The 16,937-nt window shown below is 36.8% G+C and overlaps 1 protein-coding gene across 2 annotated transcripts in view; it reads left to right on the top strand.

The window, feature by feature from the left end:
- Positions 1 to 9,236, top strand: part of AUH (AU RNA binding methylglutaconyl-CoA hydratase) — a 103,482-nt gene extending 94,246 nt beyond the window's left edge. For both annotated transcript variants that reach the window (XM_027653056.1, XM_027653057.1), the window contains 4 exons: positions 3,498 to 3,685; positions 5,040 to 5,090; positions 6,854 to 6,901; positions 7,761 to 9,236. In XM_027653056.1, coding sequence (XP_027508857.1) covers positions 3,498 to 3,685; positions 5,040 to 5,090; positions 6,854 to 6,901; positions 7,761 to 7,838 — 365 coding nt within the window. In that variant the 3' untranslated portion in view covers positions 7,839 to 9,236. The remainder of the gene's footprint in view (positions 1 to 3,497; positions 3,686 to 5,039; positions 5,091 to 6,853; positions 6,902 to 7,760) is intronic.
- The last annotated feature ends 7,701 nt before the right edge of the window (positions 9,237 to 16,937 follow it).

Genomic DNA, 16,937 nt, shown 5'->3' on the forward strand with positions numbered 1-16,937 from the left:
GATAGGATAGGATAGGATAGGATAGGATAGGATAGGATAGGATAGGAAAGGAAAGGAAAGGAAGGCTGCTTTTTACTTAACTTAATAAACAGGATTATTACTGAATTAGAGTTTGGATTTTTTGTCAGAACACTGTTTTTTCCAATATGTTTTGACAGAGCCCTCAGCTATGAGAAACTAGTGACTGTTGATACTCTCTGCCAGAATGATGAATCTATTTCCAGTAAGCTAGTTGCTTCATCTTTCTGGATATACTCTTGAGCATTTATCACGTAACTCCCTTAATCCAAACCAGTTGTGTACATATTTTGTAATTGATGAATTGCTGACAGTAAATAATATTCATACAAAATCAACTATTTGTTAAATAAAAAAATACTGTTTAACAATTTTTGTACCAGAACTTAGCAGTCTTGTATTCACTGACTCTTTTCACATGAACAAGTGTCATCTAAAACTGTGTTTACAATATTACAACATTTACTATACACCATTTCAGGTAAGAACACATTTACATTGCAACTGTATGTTAAATACTTTCATCAACACAGTGAGTAATACCAGATCATAGTCCTTGAAATAACATGTCAATAAATTTGTGAAGATGAAACAACTCTTCTCCCATCAAATTCTGCTCTACATTTAGATGAAATGCCTTGGTTAAGTAATGTCTTTGAAGACTGGGTGTTACTTCCTTTAGCTCTGATTGTAGTTGGCAGGCATTTATATGTTCTTTGTGTATCACCAAAACAGAACATCTATCTGTGGTGTACTTTCTGTCTTTTCTTCATAAATGGATGCAACTTTGGTGAGTTGGGTGTATTTTAGTGTGTTGTTTGCATTTGATTAATTTGCTCTTACTGCTCTTGTGTGCACATATATCTTACTCCTGCTACTGAATATATGTGATAGATGCAGTGAACTGTTGGCTTCTGTTCTGTGAATATTAATCAAAGAATATGCTCCTCTGCTTAATGGCTTTGCAGTGTAGGAGGCAGCCAAATGAATCTTCTTTTTTTGCTCTTTAATCATTATTGTGTAAGATACTGGCAAGAACAGTTTTTTTCATCTATAAACACTATTTCATGCTTAAACATATCCATTGTTTGGTCAAAGTTATGAAATATTGTTGCTCAATGAAATTTTGTTTTCAGCATTTCCTGGTAAAGCAGTAATAGAAGAGATAAAACAGTAAAGGAAGGGGGAGATGATTAAGTAGAAGAAATATTGGGCATAGCATGCAAGGAAGAAGCAGAAGGTGCAGAGTCAGTGAATTCAGCCTCATATGGTTTCAGGTCTTATGATTTGGACAAATAGTTTTCTTTAATCAAAAGCCAAACTGGATACTTTTCTAGATCCCATGGCTGTGGTGAAAGGAATAATTTTTGAATAAAGTATTCTTAAGAAGAATAAGCATAGACGTTTGCTATGTTCAGATATATGCTTAAAATTGATTAGAGCGTGACAGCTTATTTGGGTGAGAAATTAAAAGACATCTTCAATAGTTAAGTGAAAAAGCCAGTAAATGTTTGTTGTGATGCTGGTGGTACAGCTCAGTATCAGAAGTAGCGAGTTTCTTGAAAGCACAGCTCACATTTTTATGGCAAGTAGGTCTGTTGTAAATTTGATAGATACAGCTTTAGTCATTCTCCATGAGTCCCAGCAGTGAGGCAGCCAAGGCTAATGGGAAGGCTTGTGCTTAAGAGTTCATAGCTTTTTTTTTTTGGTGTTCTTGGAAGGGGGTTGCTTTGCTGGGCATCCCCTGCCCCCTTCAGAAAAATGTCCCTAGAGAAGAGGCTTTCTATAAATTGTACTGTTAGCAAAATCTTACTTCTAGGACTATCACTAGCTTAGCTCTAGAGAACTAGCAGAATTAGCAGAATTTATGGAATAGGAATTTCTCTTGCCATTGCCTGTTGCCCTTGACCATTAGGACAGTCTTGCTATAATCCTCTCAGGTGTTGTGGGATCATTGAGAGTATCACATTTTTTTGTATTTACTAATATTTTTGTACTACAAATTTTATTTTAGTTGTTATGAGTACAAACATTTTTTTTTTTAATTCCTCCAGTTTCTACCTGGAAAATACATCTCAGTTTTTTTACTATAGATAGTGATCTTGTAATATTCTAGAAAGGTACAAGGCAGAAATCCTCCAAACCTTTTGCAATTTTTTGTGATATAATATGTTCAAAGGCAGCTCTGTTTTTGTGGAAAGGAATACAGTAGTACTGCAGCTTGTGGTTCACAGAAAAACAATAGTTGGAAGCTGAATCATTGAATCACAAAAACGTTTTTGTTTTTTTCCAGTCGGTTTATTTATCTCAGAGATGTGTTTAAAATATTTTCAGGAAATATCAGTAAGATGATTCTATTGAATGACTTCAATAAAATACTTAGTCCACCATTATCTAGTGGAAATTAATACATTTTGCTACTTGAACACACATTTATTCAGTGTTGTACCACCTCCCTTTGAACAACTCCTATAAATACTCCTCTTGCATATATACATATATTTACATTTGAATATATTAGCATGCTCTTGCAGAAATAGCTATTTGGAAAGAAATTTTTACTTACAGACTGTTTGAATAAATTGAGTATGTCTTTCAGATCCATGTCAAAATGGTAGACCTTGTGTGTTTTAAAAATGCTTTCTTCTGGATAAAGGCCATTTCCACTGGTTTAATTCATATAAACATCTGCTTCTGTGATTTTGAATCTACATCTTCCATTTTGATAATGATTAATCCCACATTCTTGTTGTTTGTTAGTTCTAAAAAGTTAATTGTTAGGCCAGCTAAGAAGTCTTCATGTCTGGTTAATGTGGTTACTGCTTATTGACTTCCTGAAAATGTTGATATGCCAAAGAATTTTTGAATGTACTAAGAACAGCGAACTAAAGTTAGATGCCTTTCTCTGCTGATTGTCCTTCCCTAGTTTTTGTAATCGTGCTTTAAGATTGCAACAGTAATATGGAAGTAAGAAGAGACAAACCCAGGGCTTCTTTGAGACCTTGTCCAGTAGTGAGTTTAGTTTAGTTTACATGTAAATGTTGCCCCTAAGGTGCAAATTTAAGTATGGACAACAGTCTTGTTGAGGTACATATTCTTTTTTAAGTATAGTTCTTCGAAAGTGGTGATTGATATAATAAAAAAATACACTGTTAAAAAGATCCAGATGTTTTGGATATGCTGATTACTGGCAAGTAGCTTTCACTCAGCTTTTGCCTGATATGAGTAAGGTAACTTGTCAGTAATAGAACAGAACCTCCATTAATAGTACCTCTTTTCAGTTATTTACATGTCTTTCTAAGAAACGGGACAATTGATTTCAACTTAGATGTAGTTTCAAAACTGAAGAAGGCATGCATGTTCATGTAGTTGTTTATGGAATCGAAAATGGAAACACTTAAACTGAACAATGCATCTACATTCGTGGTGTAGATAAATGGGAAACTAATACTTACATTTTCTCTTTTTGCAAACTCTAGGGGGGACACAGAGATTGCCTCGCACGATTGGAGTGTCACTGGCAAAAGAACTGATCTTCTCTGCACGAGTTGTGGATGGTGAGGAAGCAAAATCAATAGGATTGATTAGCCACGTGGTAGAACAGAATGAAGCAGGGGATGCTGCATACAAAAGAGCATTAGCTCTGGCAAAAGAATTCTTACCTCAGGTATGACAGGTTATTTTGATCTTGGTTTTTACTTTTTACCAAATATTAAGACTGAAAAAGAAACAACTGTATTAAAAAAAAACTGACATGAAGTTGTGTATTAAAAAGCCATGCTAAGTCACGTGGCAAGGAATCAGAAGTTTTCTATTTTGTGTATTGAGTGGTGTTATTTGGTAATTATTTCATAGTGAAGAAGAAACTTCCATCAGTCCTCATCTCAGCATGATCTGGTCTGTGTTTTCATTGTGCATTTTGGCTTTCAACTTTTAAACAAAAAGAAATGCACAGGTTTTATTTTTTAGTATAGCAATTGTCTTAATGGGTCATTCTGTTGCTGTTCAACACTTCAGAAGAGAAGCAAAAAAGTCCATATGAAAGTGGATGTATCTCAGTGTAACTTCTGTTTGGAAAACATAAAGCTAAATGGAATTTCAGTATTAAAGCAAAGCCAATTTATTAGTGGAAAATTTGCTTTCTGTCCTTTATATATATGCTTGATGAAAATTCATGCTGTTTTTGTCATTCATTCTAAGTGACATTCTATCTTAGTCTTTCATAGAAGAATTGTAGTGGGATTTGCTGAATTCCTGTTTTTTAGAACTTAAAAATTTTAGTAAGAAGCACAGGTATGACCCTTATGGTGGTAGCTGATTGCTCCCTGTTACCACAGACTGCAAGCTGTTAGTTCAGAGTAGGAATGTGAGTTTGGAGCTTTTGATAAACCTGCTTTTCAAGTAAAGAGTCCCAGGTAGCAAATCCGTAGGAGGCAGAAGAAGAAAACAATTAATAAACCACTTTATTGGATCACGAGTGTAACAGCTAAAATTTTTCATTGAAAACTTAAAATGTTATAGCTTATATATGGCATTTAAAAATGGTTATTTGTGTCTTGAGCACCCTCATAGAAAGACAAACATGAAAATATGGTAAAATTTTTAACATGTTGATTGTCACATCTCTTCATGTGTCTGACAGGAGGGACATAGGACTGACCTTGCAAAGACCTATAGTGATGTATCTTAAGGTGGCCTTTCTGAGCCTTGTTTTGAGGGGAATTGGTGAAGCTTGTCAAATGTGGACACACTCATCACCTTTGAAACATAAACCAAATGCAATGCTTTAATTAGGTTGTTTTTAAAATAGTGTGCTTTTACTTTTTCTCAGTATTCAGCCTATCAGTTTGGGAACAAATGTCTTCTACAGTGATGAAATTTAGGATATTTGACCCATTACTGTAAATTTAATGAGAGTCCAAAGTTTAGGTCCCAATATAAGAACACTGAGGTGCAGACTCTCCAGCTACACATCTTGTAGGTTTTGATCATATGTGAATAAACTTTTTCTTTCATTTTAGGGACCAGTAGCAATGAGAGTTGCAAAACTGGCTATCAATCAGGGAATGGAGGTAAGGATCTGTACTTTCCATGAGTGTAAGCAGAAATCAGGTTGGCAACAGTTCTGCTGTGGTGATTTTTTTCTAGAACTGTTTTAGTTTCTCACTGTATAGTCTTTCAAAATCTCTTTAGTCAAAACTTTCTAAAGGATGAAATGCAGTTTTATTGTGTCTCGGACTCCCTAGATGCTGATTTCTGTGACAAAGCTTAGTAACCTCATGCCTGTTCAGGAGTAGTGCACCCTGCTAATTATAAATACTAGAAACTAAACATAAACTACTGTGAACAAATTGTATTTCAAATCCTGGGTGGGAAACAATGATCAAAGTTACACTCTGTCAAGTCTGTCAATGCTCTCAATTCAGCCTTCAGGCTGAAGGGCATATATTTTTTTTAATAGTTTAATAGAGCTTAGCGTTAAAGTTGTATCTGGAGCTTGATTTCATATTTGATTCTGATTGCCATTCATTTTTGTACATTATTGACCTAGCTCTAAAGCTCATTAAAATCCAGTCCTGAACACGTCTGGACATGTGTTTTGCTGAAGGCATATGGATCCTCTTGCTGAGTTCAGCAGGACTGTCCATGTCTAAAGTTAAACTCTGCAGCAGAACACCCTGTAGCTCATCCTGGTAAAAGGAAAAGGGTATCACACTGCGTGCAACATCTGAATCCAAGAAGACAAATTTAAGAATGGTCCTTTTTTTTCTTAAAAGTCCCAAAAGCAACCAGCAATATAATTGAGTTCCACCAGTAAGTTGTGGCGTGAGAACCAAACTCCGATGCTGTTGTGCAAAGAGTGTGTTTGTTAGGTTTCCATAGCAAGTAATGATGGAATTCAGGATTTATTTCAGTGGTACCCAAGGTTCAGGGTGCAACAAGATAAATTATCTGGCTACCAGATATAGTGGACTGAAAGGTCAAAATGATGATGTGTATAGAATTATGGACATTAGGGTTAGAAAGACTCTGAATGATCATCTCTAGTTCAACCTTGAGGCCACAAGACAAAGATCTACTGTATCAAAACCAACCAAGGCACACGATCATCCAAGCTATTGTTACAAACCTTCCATGGCACAGATTTTACGGCTTCCTTTGGTAACCTATCCTGTAGCTTATCTCCCCTTGAAAATTGCTTGTGGTGTGTAGCCACAGTCCTTCCAGTGGTCAAGTGGAGAACTAGTGAGTTCTGCAGCAGCTGATGCTTAAGACAGACAGAGAACTGTTGAGGGCAAAATTCAACTTTTTCAACTGTTCAGGCCAGCTCACAAAGCAAATAAATGTATTAAAAATAGATGATGATGCAGAATAGCCATTGGCCTCTTTTTTTCCCTATTTTAAATCCCTCTAAGCTCAAATTTGTATTTTTTGTGGCATGACATCGTGTTTTTATATGACGTTTTTAAGATAACTTATTTCAGAACAGATTTTAAATAATCATGCAGTGCATCTTTTCCCCTGTAGTAAGTGAAATTATTACAAATGTGCAGGCAGCTAACAGTTGTTATCTACCCAGATGATTTGTAGCAAAGAGCATACATTTTTTGAGTGTATTACATACTAATTGTATTGCCAAATAGGGAAGCTGTTAGAGAAATGCTAACCACTGTCACCACATGTCAGTATAGCATTTCTGTGTTAAAGTAAGGTAGAAGAACTTTACAGAGGTGTTACATTATGTGGCATACAGAAACAGAGTATTTATGTGGAAATAATATATAATAAATATAAAAAAATATTCCTTTAAAAAACATTGTATTCTTTTCCTCAGGTCGACTTAGTAACAGGTTTAGCAATTGAAGAAGCTTGTTATGCTCAGGTATGTAAATATGATGACACCAAAAAACCCACAGAAAATAGGCTTTGTTGGTACCTGTTATGAAACATGGAAATTCAACTAGGAATTGCTCTATGATTTCTTCTGCAAACATTTTGGCATTGTGTTTAGACTTTCCATCTACTTATTCTGATTTTGTAAGGAATTTCAGGAAGGAGGTGTAGTTCAGCACAATAACATGTCCCTGCCAGGACTGTTAGGGTGAAGGTAGTGAGGCACTACAAGCCAGTCAAACATTGCCATGCATCTAGACCAAGAACTGCCTTCCTTTTGCTTTGTTTCGGTTTGACATGAAATAACATGAAGGGCAGTTCATTACCGTGTCCCTAATGGCGTATGTGCTAACCAACAGAAAATCAAGACAAACCTCCTTGCCTGTGAAACACGGGAATGATGTGTTTGAGATTGAATGTTCTTGGCCTTTGAGGCAAGTTTTTGATGACGGAAATAGAAGCATCGGCTTTAGATGCTTGTTTAAGACATATGGTGATCTGATTAATGGCCTCCTTCCCCCCAGAAAACCAAAACAAACAGAACAAAACAAACAAACAAACACAAAAACAAAAAACCTACCGCCGAAACATCAAAAACAAACCCTAAAGAGTTTCTTACAGACATCTGTTTGGAGAAAAGGTAGTCCTTCTCTCGAATTGTTTCACAGCCATATGTCATGCCTTTGAAGTGTCTGGTGCTTTCCTGTCTCTGACTAGATAGCTTTTAATTTTTCTGTTGTATTGCATGTGTCATCCTGGGTATGTTGAAAAACAAGGATTTGTATGCTAATATTTTTCTTGGTGTTGTTTTTGGTGTCTATAATGAAGTGTTACTCTGCTCATTGCAGACTATTCCGACAAAAGATAGAATTGAAGGTCTTCTTGCGTTTAAGGAGAAGAGACCTCCTCGCTACAAGGGAGAATAAAAGAATCTGATGCCTTTAAAACACAGGGGGATAAAAGTACTTCTATGAGGACCATTAAGGTGCACTTTGCATCTGCACCTGGAATATCACAGCCACCAAAGTAACAGCAAACCATACAGATGTTACAACATTTTGAATGTGTGTCAGCTCACGCTCATTACAGTTTCTCATGGTTTTGATCTGTGTATTGGCAAGGTCACAGGTTCATGCAGCATTTTCAAAATTTTCTGTGTGTGAAACTTACCATTCCACAGTTGAACAAAGCTCTGTAAATTCTTTACGTAGACAAAAACGTATCTGTGATGTTAAGCATAAATCTGCTGTATCATTTTATCAAAGCAAGAGCAACTGCCGAACACCAAAAATAAGAAATTGTACCAAATATGCATTTAAATGATTCTGTATATCAGTAAAAATCATATTTGAGTATTCTACCTGAATATGTACATTGTTAATAAAGCTAAGGGAAATGAAAAGGATTATTGTTTGGAAAATGTTAAGCTTAGTTTATCTTATTTACACTATCCTTAGTAAAATGAAATTCACTTCAGCACATAATGGTGTCCTTTTGATTAAATCGTTGCCATTACATTAATTTAACTGTATTAAATGAAACGGTTTTGAGGCCAGTCTTTAATTATACATCTTGTATGTTAAACCTGTCTTTGTCTTGCATTCTTCCAGCGTGTCATCTGATCAGCACTGTCAGCTGTGAAAGAACTTTATTTCACTTGAGCCAGTTATTTTAATTTTTTGATGATTGTATTAAAGATGGTTGTGGAGGGATGTGACTAATGCACTGTTAAAGAAACTAGAATTATCTTAATCTGCAGAATATTACTTTTGCAGGTTCTAGGAATGTATATTTATATACAAGAGGGATGATATTGAAACGTTCTTTATTCTGTGGTGGCCTCAGAGTTCTTTTCATATATCTAAAGAGAAATGCAGTAGGTTACGAGGTGAGAAAACGGTTGTGGTTCATACTCTGTATTTGCAGTGGACATGGCATATACAGCAAATGTCTGGAAATAACCTCGCTGAAAGTATTTTTGTTAACTTGACTGGAAAATAAACATGGCTTAGCAGTCAGAGGCTGTCTTTTTATATGAAAACAAATTTATTTGTGTTTGGATACCATTGGCTCATGAAACTTGTGACTGCTTTGCTGTTTCTGCAACATTAACTATGGTCACTCTCCATATCTGTGATGATAAAGCAGCTCATCAACATGAAATGACAGGAACTCATTTACATTCATATTTAGACATACCATTGCATGTAAATTGATTATAACTGGTAGAGCTCACACTTTGTTGACTGGTAAACTTGCTGAGTCGATCATTTCATGCACAATAATTTGCAAATAAAGTACTGGTGCTTGTTTTGATAGTCATATAAAGCCTGGAGGGTCATTTTCTCCTGTTTTTGAAATGCTAACATGTCATTTTCATTTTTACTGACTAGGAAATAATTATGTTAATAGTAAAAAAAAAAATATTAAGTCCATGCTGATGGATTTCTGTTTCATAACTTTGATATACAGTGTGGTTGTCGAGCTGCCTCTTTTTCTAACAAGCACTGATTAAGTAGCTTCTGTGAATATCCATTTAAAAACATCTAATAATCTTAAATACTGTGGCATAAGACTGTGTAGATTCATGCCTTTAACTAGTAGTTTTGATCTCAGAAAATAATTTTGCTGTCGCAGTGGTCTCTCCATTCCTTTTCTCAGGAGGAGATAGTGTCATATCATAGCAATTTGAGTCCCTGCTTTGAAGTCAACAGTTTGAATATCATTGCAAAGTGAGTGTCAGTTGGACAATTTTTAAAGGTACTTTGGAGTGATGTTGAAACAGTTCTGAAGGAACAATATTTTAGCAAAAGATGTGTTAATCACTATCTCTGTTATTAAGTGACGTGTTATGATGTCTGTAGTGCTCATGATTAATAGCAATATTAGAACTCTGCTTCCACAACAGGGTGATTGTAAGAGAAATGCTCTTATAAGGGCTGACTTTTCCACATGAAAGGTATGATCTGGCAAATCATCCCTCAAGCACCTACGCTCGACTCTTTCAGTTCCTGGTAAAGCCTCGCTTTTCTCCACATTAAATCCACTCCATGGATGAGTCAGCCCTGGTCCCCACTGAAAGGTTTTCTGAAAGGTTATCTCATGGTCCTTACACAGAAGCATCTTTTTCTCCTGCTTCTGTCGAGCTCAAGTGGATAGTGAGTTCTTCTGCACTTCACTGAGTTGGATATTGAAAAGTTATAACACATGTAGGTCCATTACCTTCAGCTTATAACGTGTCAAGAGTGTATGTTCAACTTACTAAATTGCCTAGAAATTCTCAGTTTCATGCAGAAGGTAATGTGCGACTTTATATAACACATATCATTTTAGCCTTTAGTCTGTCAAACCATTTGTATTTTCAATGTTATTGAAGTAACTCACATTTCTTAGTAGTTTTACTAAATTTCTGATGAAGTTTTCATGATTGTCTGCATGGCTTAAGTCAGTTCAATACTTCAGAGTAGCTCACCTGCTATGAAGAAAAGTGGTGTTTTATTTATTCTAAGGCTACGTCATGACACAGTTAAGAGCTCTTGGAGATGATGTTCTGTGGAACATTTCTGTGACATTTGCTGAGCCATTGGTGCCCAATTGTTGCTGAAATTCTGTGTGGCATTACTCACAGTCCTACACCAAGGTTTATATCAATGCTTTTCTAGAACTGCTTTTAACCAGCTGCATTCAGAATAGTAAACATCACGATGTATCATTCTCAGCTGCTTCACATTTTACTCAGTCATTGCTCTTTGATTCATTTAATCATAGTCAGATTTGTTGAAGAGAACAGCATAGGAGAGGGCAGGATTATCATGCTACTTGGAGTCTGGTTTTGGGAGACCTAGGGAGTAAAGTAAAGGGTTTGATACTAGTGTCACTTCACATACCAAACCCAACTCACAGATGCGAAGTGAAAAGAGTAATTGAAAGATCTTAATTTATCAACACATAGTTTTTATTTCATTCCTTTTCCATACACGCAAATCGCTGAAAAGGTGTCTGCTGAGGTTAGGCAGAGGATTTATTTACAATTTTAAAAGATTTACTTGAAAATCATTGTTCTTTCGTGTGGTGTGCATGGAAATGGAACAAGATGTGCTTTCCTGTCTCATTTGTGGAATTTTAGCCTTGTTCTTGTTCTTTATGACAGTGCTGAAAAGCTACAGGGCTTCATTGTCTACTGAGGCTGATGCAGTCAGTGTAGTCGAGGTGTGATAATGTTCATGGTGATGTGGTTATTTTAAGATGTTCTTTTTCTGCACACTTTTAGAACTATCTCCAAAAATGAGAAAAAGGATAATTGCAAGCAGATAAACCAAAAGAAGAGTTGTGTTCAGCTAAAGCTAATGAAATTCCTCTTGCATACTACAGTAGCTAGTTTTTCTGTTTGTGCCCTTTTCTTTTTTTCTCTTGGCTTTTCTTTCCTCTGAGTCTGAAGCTCAGATGTGAGTGTGCAGAGAATACTTTGAAAAATTTCTATGAGTTGTTTTCACTTTAAGAACATTGGCATTTTATAAGGAAAGTTATTAAAGTTTAAAAAATTTTCCTGAAAGTCTTTGAAAGATATAATCAGAGATTACCACGTTATCACTAAATATTGGGGAATATACCTTTTTATTATAAATTCAAATCATGTTCAGTTTCAACCTTGAAGCAGAGTTCAATAGAAGTTTCTTTAGTTATGCAGATTGCTGTGTTTTCACAATGCACTTATTATGCTCTATAATATATGCGTGTGTATACTGACATGTCATATGCATGCATATGTATGTGAATGTGCATATGCATATGTGTACATATAAATAAAATTATCCAGACTGTCAGGCAGGACCAGACGCCCTCAGGATGTGATACCACTGTTCTGCTCCAGGAAGTTTTGAATTTGTTTGTGCAGGAGCACCACCAGCAGAATACTCGACCCCACACAGCATGTGCTGTGCCTGCTACAAGTGGCCACACTTGCCATGTGTTCTGTTAGCACAGAAATTCTGCCACAGAAGCAGCAGTCAAGTAGTGAGGAGATCCATGTGTGTCACCGTGTATCTCGGCGTGTACATGTGGTAGTTCAAGGCTAGAATAAATGTAGCAGGAGTCAAAGGCAGTTCTTAAATTTCAACAAAGGTGTGGCATCCAGATAGCACATTCCTCCCAGTACCATAGTATCATTTGCTCCTGCAGCTTGGGGAGGCCTACAGCAATCATGAGCAGCTCATTAATCAACAACTGTCGTAGATTATAAGATCAGTCTCTACCCCCCTTAATAAGTCTAGACTTAGATTTCATCTCCAGCTTTTATCTAGTAGATAATTCTTCCAAGGACACTCATTCACATGGGAAGAAATATGAAGTATGTTAAAAGAATTTATTACAGAGGGTGTGAACGTTCTGTGTCAAAGCTAAGTCCTATTGCAATAGTTGAGTTCAAAATAGTACATTAACCCTCTAAGGCATAGTCTGTACATGTATGTTTATAAACTCTTCAAAGTTCTGGCTGGTGACTACTACCCTTTGATTATAATTTCTGAAGCATATGCTAATAAAGCTTTTGTAACATTAAAGAGCTGAGAATATGGTGCAGTTTTCTTGTTGCATAATATATAACCACTTTCAGAAGAACATGAAAAGTGTGTTATTTTTTTAAGGAACTTATACGTCAAATTGTTGCTTCTTTATTCTGGCAACTGCTAATTGATTTAACATTTTCCCTTAAGCATAAGGGACTTTGTGATATCATCTTTGGCTCAATTCTTTCTAGCATGTTAAAAGTTCTGATGCCAGTTGTACAAATTTTTTAAAAACGTGTCTCTTTCATCCAGCTTAGAAAGACAAAGTAAAAAATTTAGTTGTAAGGATAGAGTTGTGAAGGTTGTGTTTTCATTGCCTATAAATGTTAATATTACATCTCTGTGGTTGCGTGGAAAGAGTTTGACTCTTTATGTTTTGTGTAATAAGTCTGAAATACTGGGACTGTTGTCTTCAGAGCTGATCTGTAGCTGAACTATTTTTGTAAACATATGTAAGTATCTCCAGCTACTGACCCCTCGGGGTCTGTGGTTCCTGTTGTCCTGTAGTTGTCTTCTCTTGGCCAGCCTCCTCTTCCAAGCAGTAGTGAAAGGAGAAGAGAGCCAGGGAGCACACTTCCAAGAAGCAGTGAGTCTGGGAAGGGTGGATAGGAAGCAGGTTTTGTAGGGTGGGTTCAGGCTGCCTGTTTTAGTCCCAGTCAACTTCAGCACAGTCATTTCTGGTATCTTCATGAGCAGCTCCACAAAGTGGGTTTTTTCTGTGTTGGTTGGTTACAGTACCTGAGTCCCGAACCCTAATGACTAGTAGAGTTCACAACATCCAGATATGATTCCTATAACATATGGAAGAAGGTAGGAGCTGCAAAAACAACCATAATGAGGAGGGTTCTGCTTAATTTACTAGCTCGTAAATGGACACATGGACATGTTTCTTTTCCACTTTGGGTGGAATGAAATTTCTCTCTTTGCCTTGGATTCTTACCCTTTCTTACAAGTCTTATCTGAAATCAGTCTGTTTTTGAAAAGGTGAAGAGGATATGCTGCAACCCCTCCATATGTATGTTTGCTCAGTAGATGAAGGACTCGTGAAACAGCAAAGCAACTCAGTTTCTAGTCTCTCCTTTTGCTTGGTTGACGTGAGCCAAACTCTCCTACAGTAGTGACTTGTATGGATGCTCTGAAGTCACTTCTGATTCATTTTTTCTACTTTAATTATTTATTCCACAAGTGAATGTATTGATATAGAGAGATAGTGACCTTCACAGAAATACCACAATGGTTTTTGAACAGATGACACAGTAAGGATGAGAACCCTCCTCACTTTCCTCTTGTCCCCAGAATCTCCTTTGTACTGTTTAGAGTCCTGTCTGCTAAACATGAAGATGCCTACTGAGCCAGACTCCTTAGATGTGGAAGGTTTAATTCATGAGTCCCAAAAGGCCTTGGATACAGCACTTTCTAAGTGCTATTGCTTCATATCATGACTTTGTGATACCAAATGCCAGCAGGAATTTTGAGAATCTAAAGTCTAGGCTAGGACAGTGTCTTAGTTGTGTGCATTTTGTGATGGTGCTTCTAGTCTGCTTTACTCTTTAGGATTCTTAGTTAAGCTTGAAAATACTCCCTTAAAGTAAGCAAGGGGTATAATAGCCACTTGTGTCCCCAGAGTAGTCAGGCTGTCATCAGCGAGGTAGAAGGAAACACTAGCAATTCAGAGGGGAGGTGGTGGTGTAGCAACAGGGTCATAGCTGTAGTTGGCTGTGCTAAAAAAGTTACATGAAGCTGGTTATTCCAGCTCAGTAGCCTGATTCTGCCAACAGACACAAAGTAGATGCGTACAGGACAAGCTTTTGGTCACACTCTGTGTGTGCATATGCATAATGTATAAAATGTATGTGCATGTGTCCACTCTGCTTCCAGCACGTATTTTTAAGGTTGTTCACAGAAGCATTGTTAAAATAGCTCACTAAACCCACGTCTCCATAGGTATGTGAGTTTAGAGTTGCAAAAACATTTTGTCCTACACATGTTTTTATATTTCATATAATTACAGCATATTTATCTGAAGTATTTCACAAGTATACTTTTGTGTAATACTAGTAGGAGATTAAGTAATAGCTGCTTACTAGCATTTATTGCACAAGAACATCAAATGTTATTGTGATGTTCTGAGATTGGAGGTACCAAGCATGCTTTTGGCTGCTTTGTTCCTGTGACCTTTATGCTCTTCTGGTTAATACAGCAGTGCTGTAAAGATGCACATGTTTTCCTTTACACAAATGCCAGTAACCACTTGAGCAGGGCACTTGATTCCAGTTTTGATGGGCGGTGCCTGTAATGGACAACGGTAGTGTATCCAGGCCAAGTTGGCTATCTTTGTGCTTTACAGTGCCAAAAACTTCAAAGCTTCTTCCTTTTAGAACTCTAAAGCAATACAAGTTTGTGTTTCTTCATATCATCAAACTTAATTATTGGCAATAAGCAACTGCTGGCAGGAGCAGCACATCACATGGCTCCATTTCTGCTTTAGAAAAGGTCAGCATATGGCATAAACACTTTGCTGTATTATGCAGCCTTGTACTCTGATCACATAACACATGCTTCAGAAAGCATTATGCAATGTTAGACTCACTGATTAATGACTGCTTGCACAAGAAGTTTTTCATTACCCCAAATGCTAGAATCCTGGGAATGATTAACTTTGTGACATAACTCTCATCACATAAATATGGAAGATTCAAACATAGCCTCAAAATAACGTATTTCAGAAATAACTGAACACTTTCCTGCTTAGTACTGTGTACAGTACTTGATTAACAACTGCTTTAAACCTTCAGAGTTGAATAGAAAAGCCTATTTGTGAGAACTGAAAACAAGATTTATTTCTGGGGTTTAAAGTTTTGCCCAAGAAGAATTTTTGCACACAGCAGCATCTCATTTGCAATATTTTTCCTCTGCTTGTGTAAGTTTGAATTTCCTGAGAAAAATCTGTGCCAACTATTTTCAGTGTTCAGCCAGTGAGTTAAACAGAACAAGTCAAATCTAGCCCTTATTTAGACCAGCAACTGCATGTATGTAAAATGAGTCAGTCCAGTGTCTTCAGTAGTACAGTACATACAATTGTATGCTTAAATCAGCATAGTTAGAGCAGATTAAATTCCCAATAATTGCTGATGTTTCTGCAGGCACAGTATGAAAGCAAAATGTCGTCCTGAATGAAGTGTCTTGCAAACATACAGCCTGAACATTGCTACACATTCACATTTAACATTTTCGTATTCTATTGATGAATCATTCCATGTTCAAATTTTGCAGATTCCTATGCTAAAAAGCATGATGACAGTACATCACTTCTGTTATCATCTTCAGAATGCACAAAAGGGGAAAAGCCTATAAAAAGAACTATTCCATACTAAATTCCTTCACATATGAAAATTCATCCTCTGGTTTCAAGCAATTGCTACAAGTTATCTGTGTTTCAACAGCTTTATGAAGGAGAAAGTCGGTTTGCCTGCTTGGAAATTCAAGATCAGTTTTCACAAGGAAATAACTGTATTAAACTTCCACTTACTAATTTGCCTTTAAATGTCAGACTGAAAAAAAAAAAAAAAAAAAGACATCTGCTTTTTTTTTTATGATTCTCCTCTCTCCTGTAAGTAATCCTGCTCACGAACAGCCACATTAAATAGAGCTATTTGAAGTCCTTGTGATGGGGGGGGAGGGGGAGGGTGGTTTAGGATGCCACGACGTTAATGCATGCGTGCCACTTCTTCAGAAATAATCTTCGCTTGAGAACAAGTAGAAGAGGTAAACATTGACCTTCAGCGTGTTCGCTTTAGTTTTTTGCCTTTTCCTGCATTCCAGCTCCTACAGGCAGTAGCAAAGGCTAAAGGAAATGGCCTCTGACTAAGCATTAGCTACCAGCGTGCCCTCATTATAGCTGAGGGCTCTTATTCTCGCCTAGCCTACGTGCAGAGCCAGCTAGTCTTTCAGCTGTGATGACGAAATGCCATGCATTTCTTCCTGGAATAGTACGCAGATAAGAGGCCACTTGTTATGCTGAGGTTTCAGATGAACTCCACTAAGGGTTTCAAAACACTCTGTCACAATTATATCAGGTTTCTTTAGCAACCAATTCATTTCAGACACTTTCAAGATAAAAAGGGAAGAGATGTTAGTTTATTTTCCCTTGTGGTTTCGCTGTTTAAACCTTCAGAGGATATGACTGGATGATTTGTACGTGGCCTGAATGTATTAATTTTAAAGAAAAATAGCAGATCAAATTGGATCAGTTCCTTTCTTGAAATCTGCATTATTTGTTAGTCCCCTGCATGTACCTATAACTTGAGAGAAGAAACAAAAAATCTCATGCCTGTGATATGCAGCTAGAAAGGTCCTGCTGTGCAAACTCAGTGCCTTGAACTCATTCTGGGTCCAGCAAAAGCTGAGAGTTTTCAGAACCTTGCAGCACAAAAGGTGAATCCTTTGTGCTGGGTTGGGTTC

Source organism: Corapipo altera, unplaced genomic scaffold (assembly GCF_003945725.1).
Source record: "Corapipo altera isolate COAL_440 unplaced genomic scaffold, ASM394572v1 61305, whole genome shotgun sequence".
Taxonomy (NCBI): Eukaryota; Metazoa; Chordata; class Aves; order Passeriformes; family Pipridae; genus Corapipo; species Corapipo altera.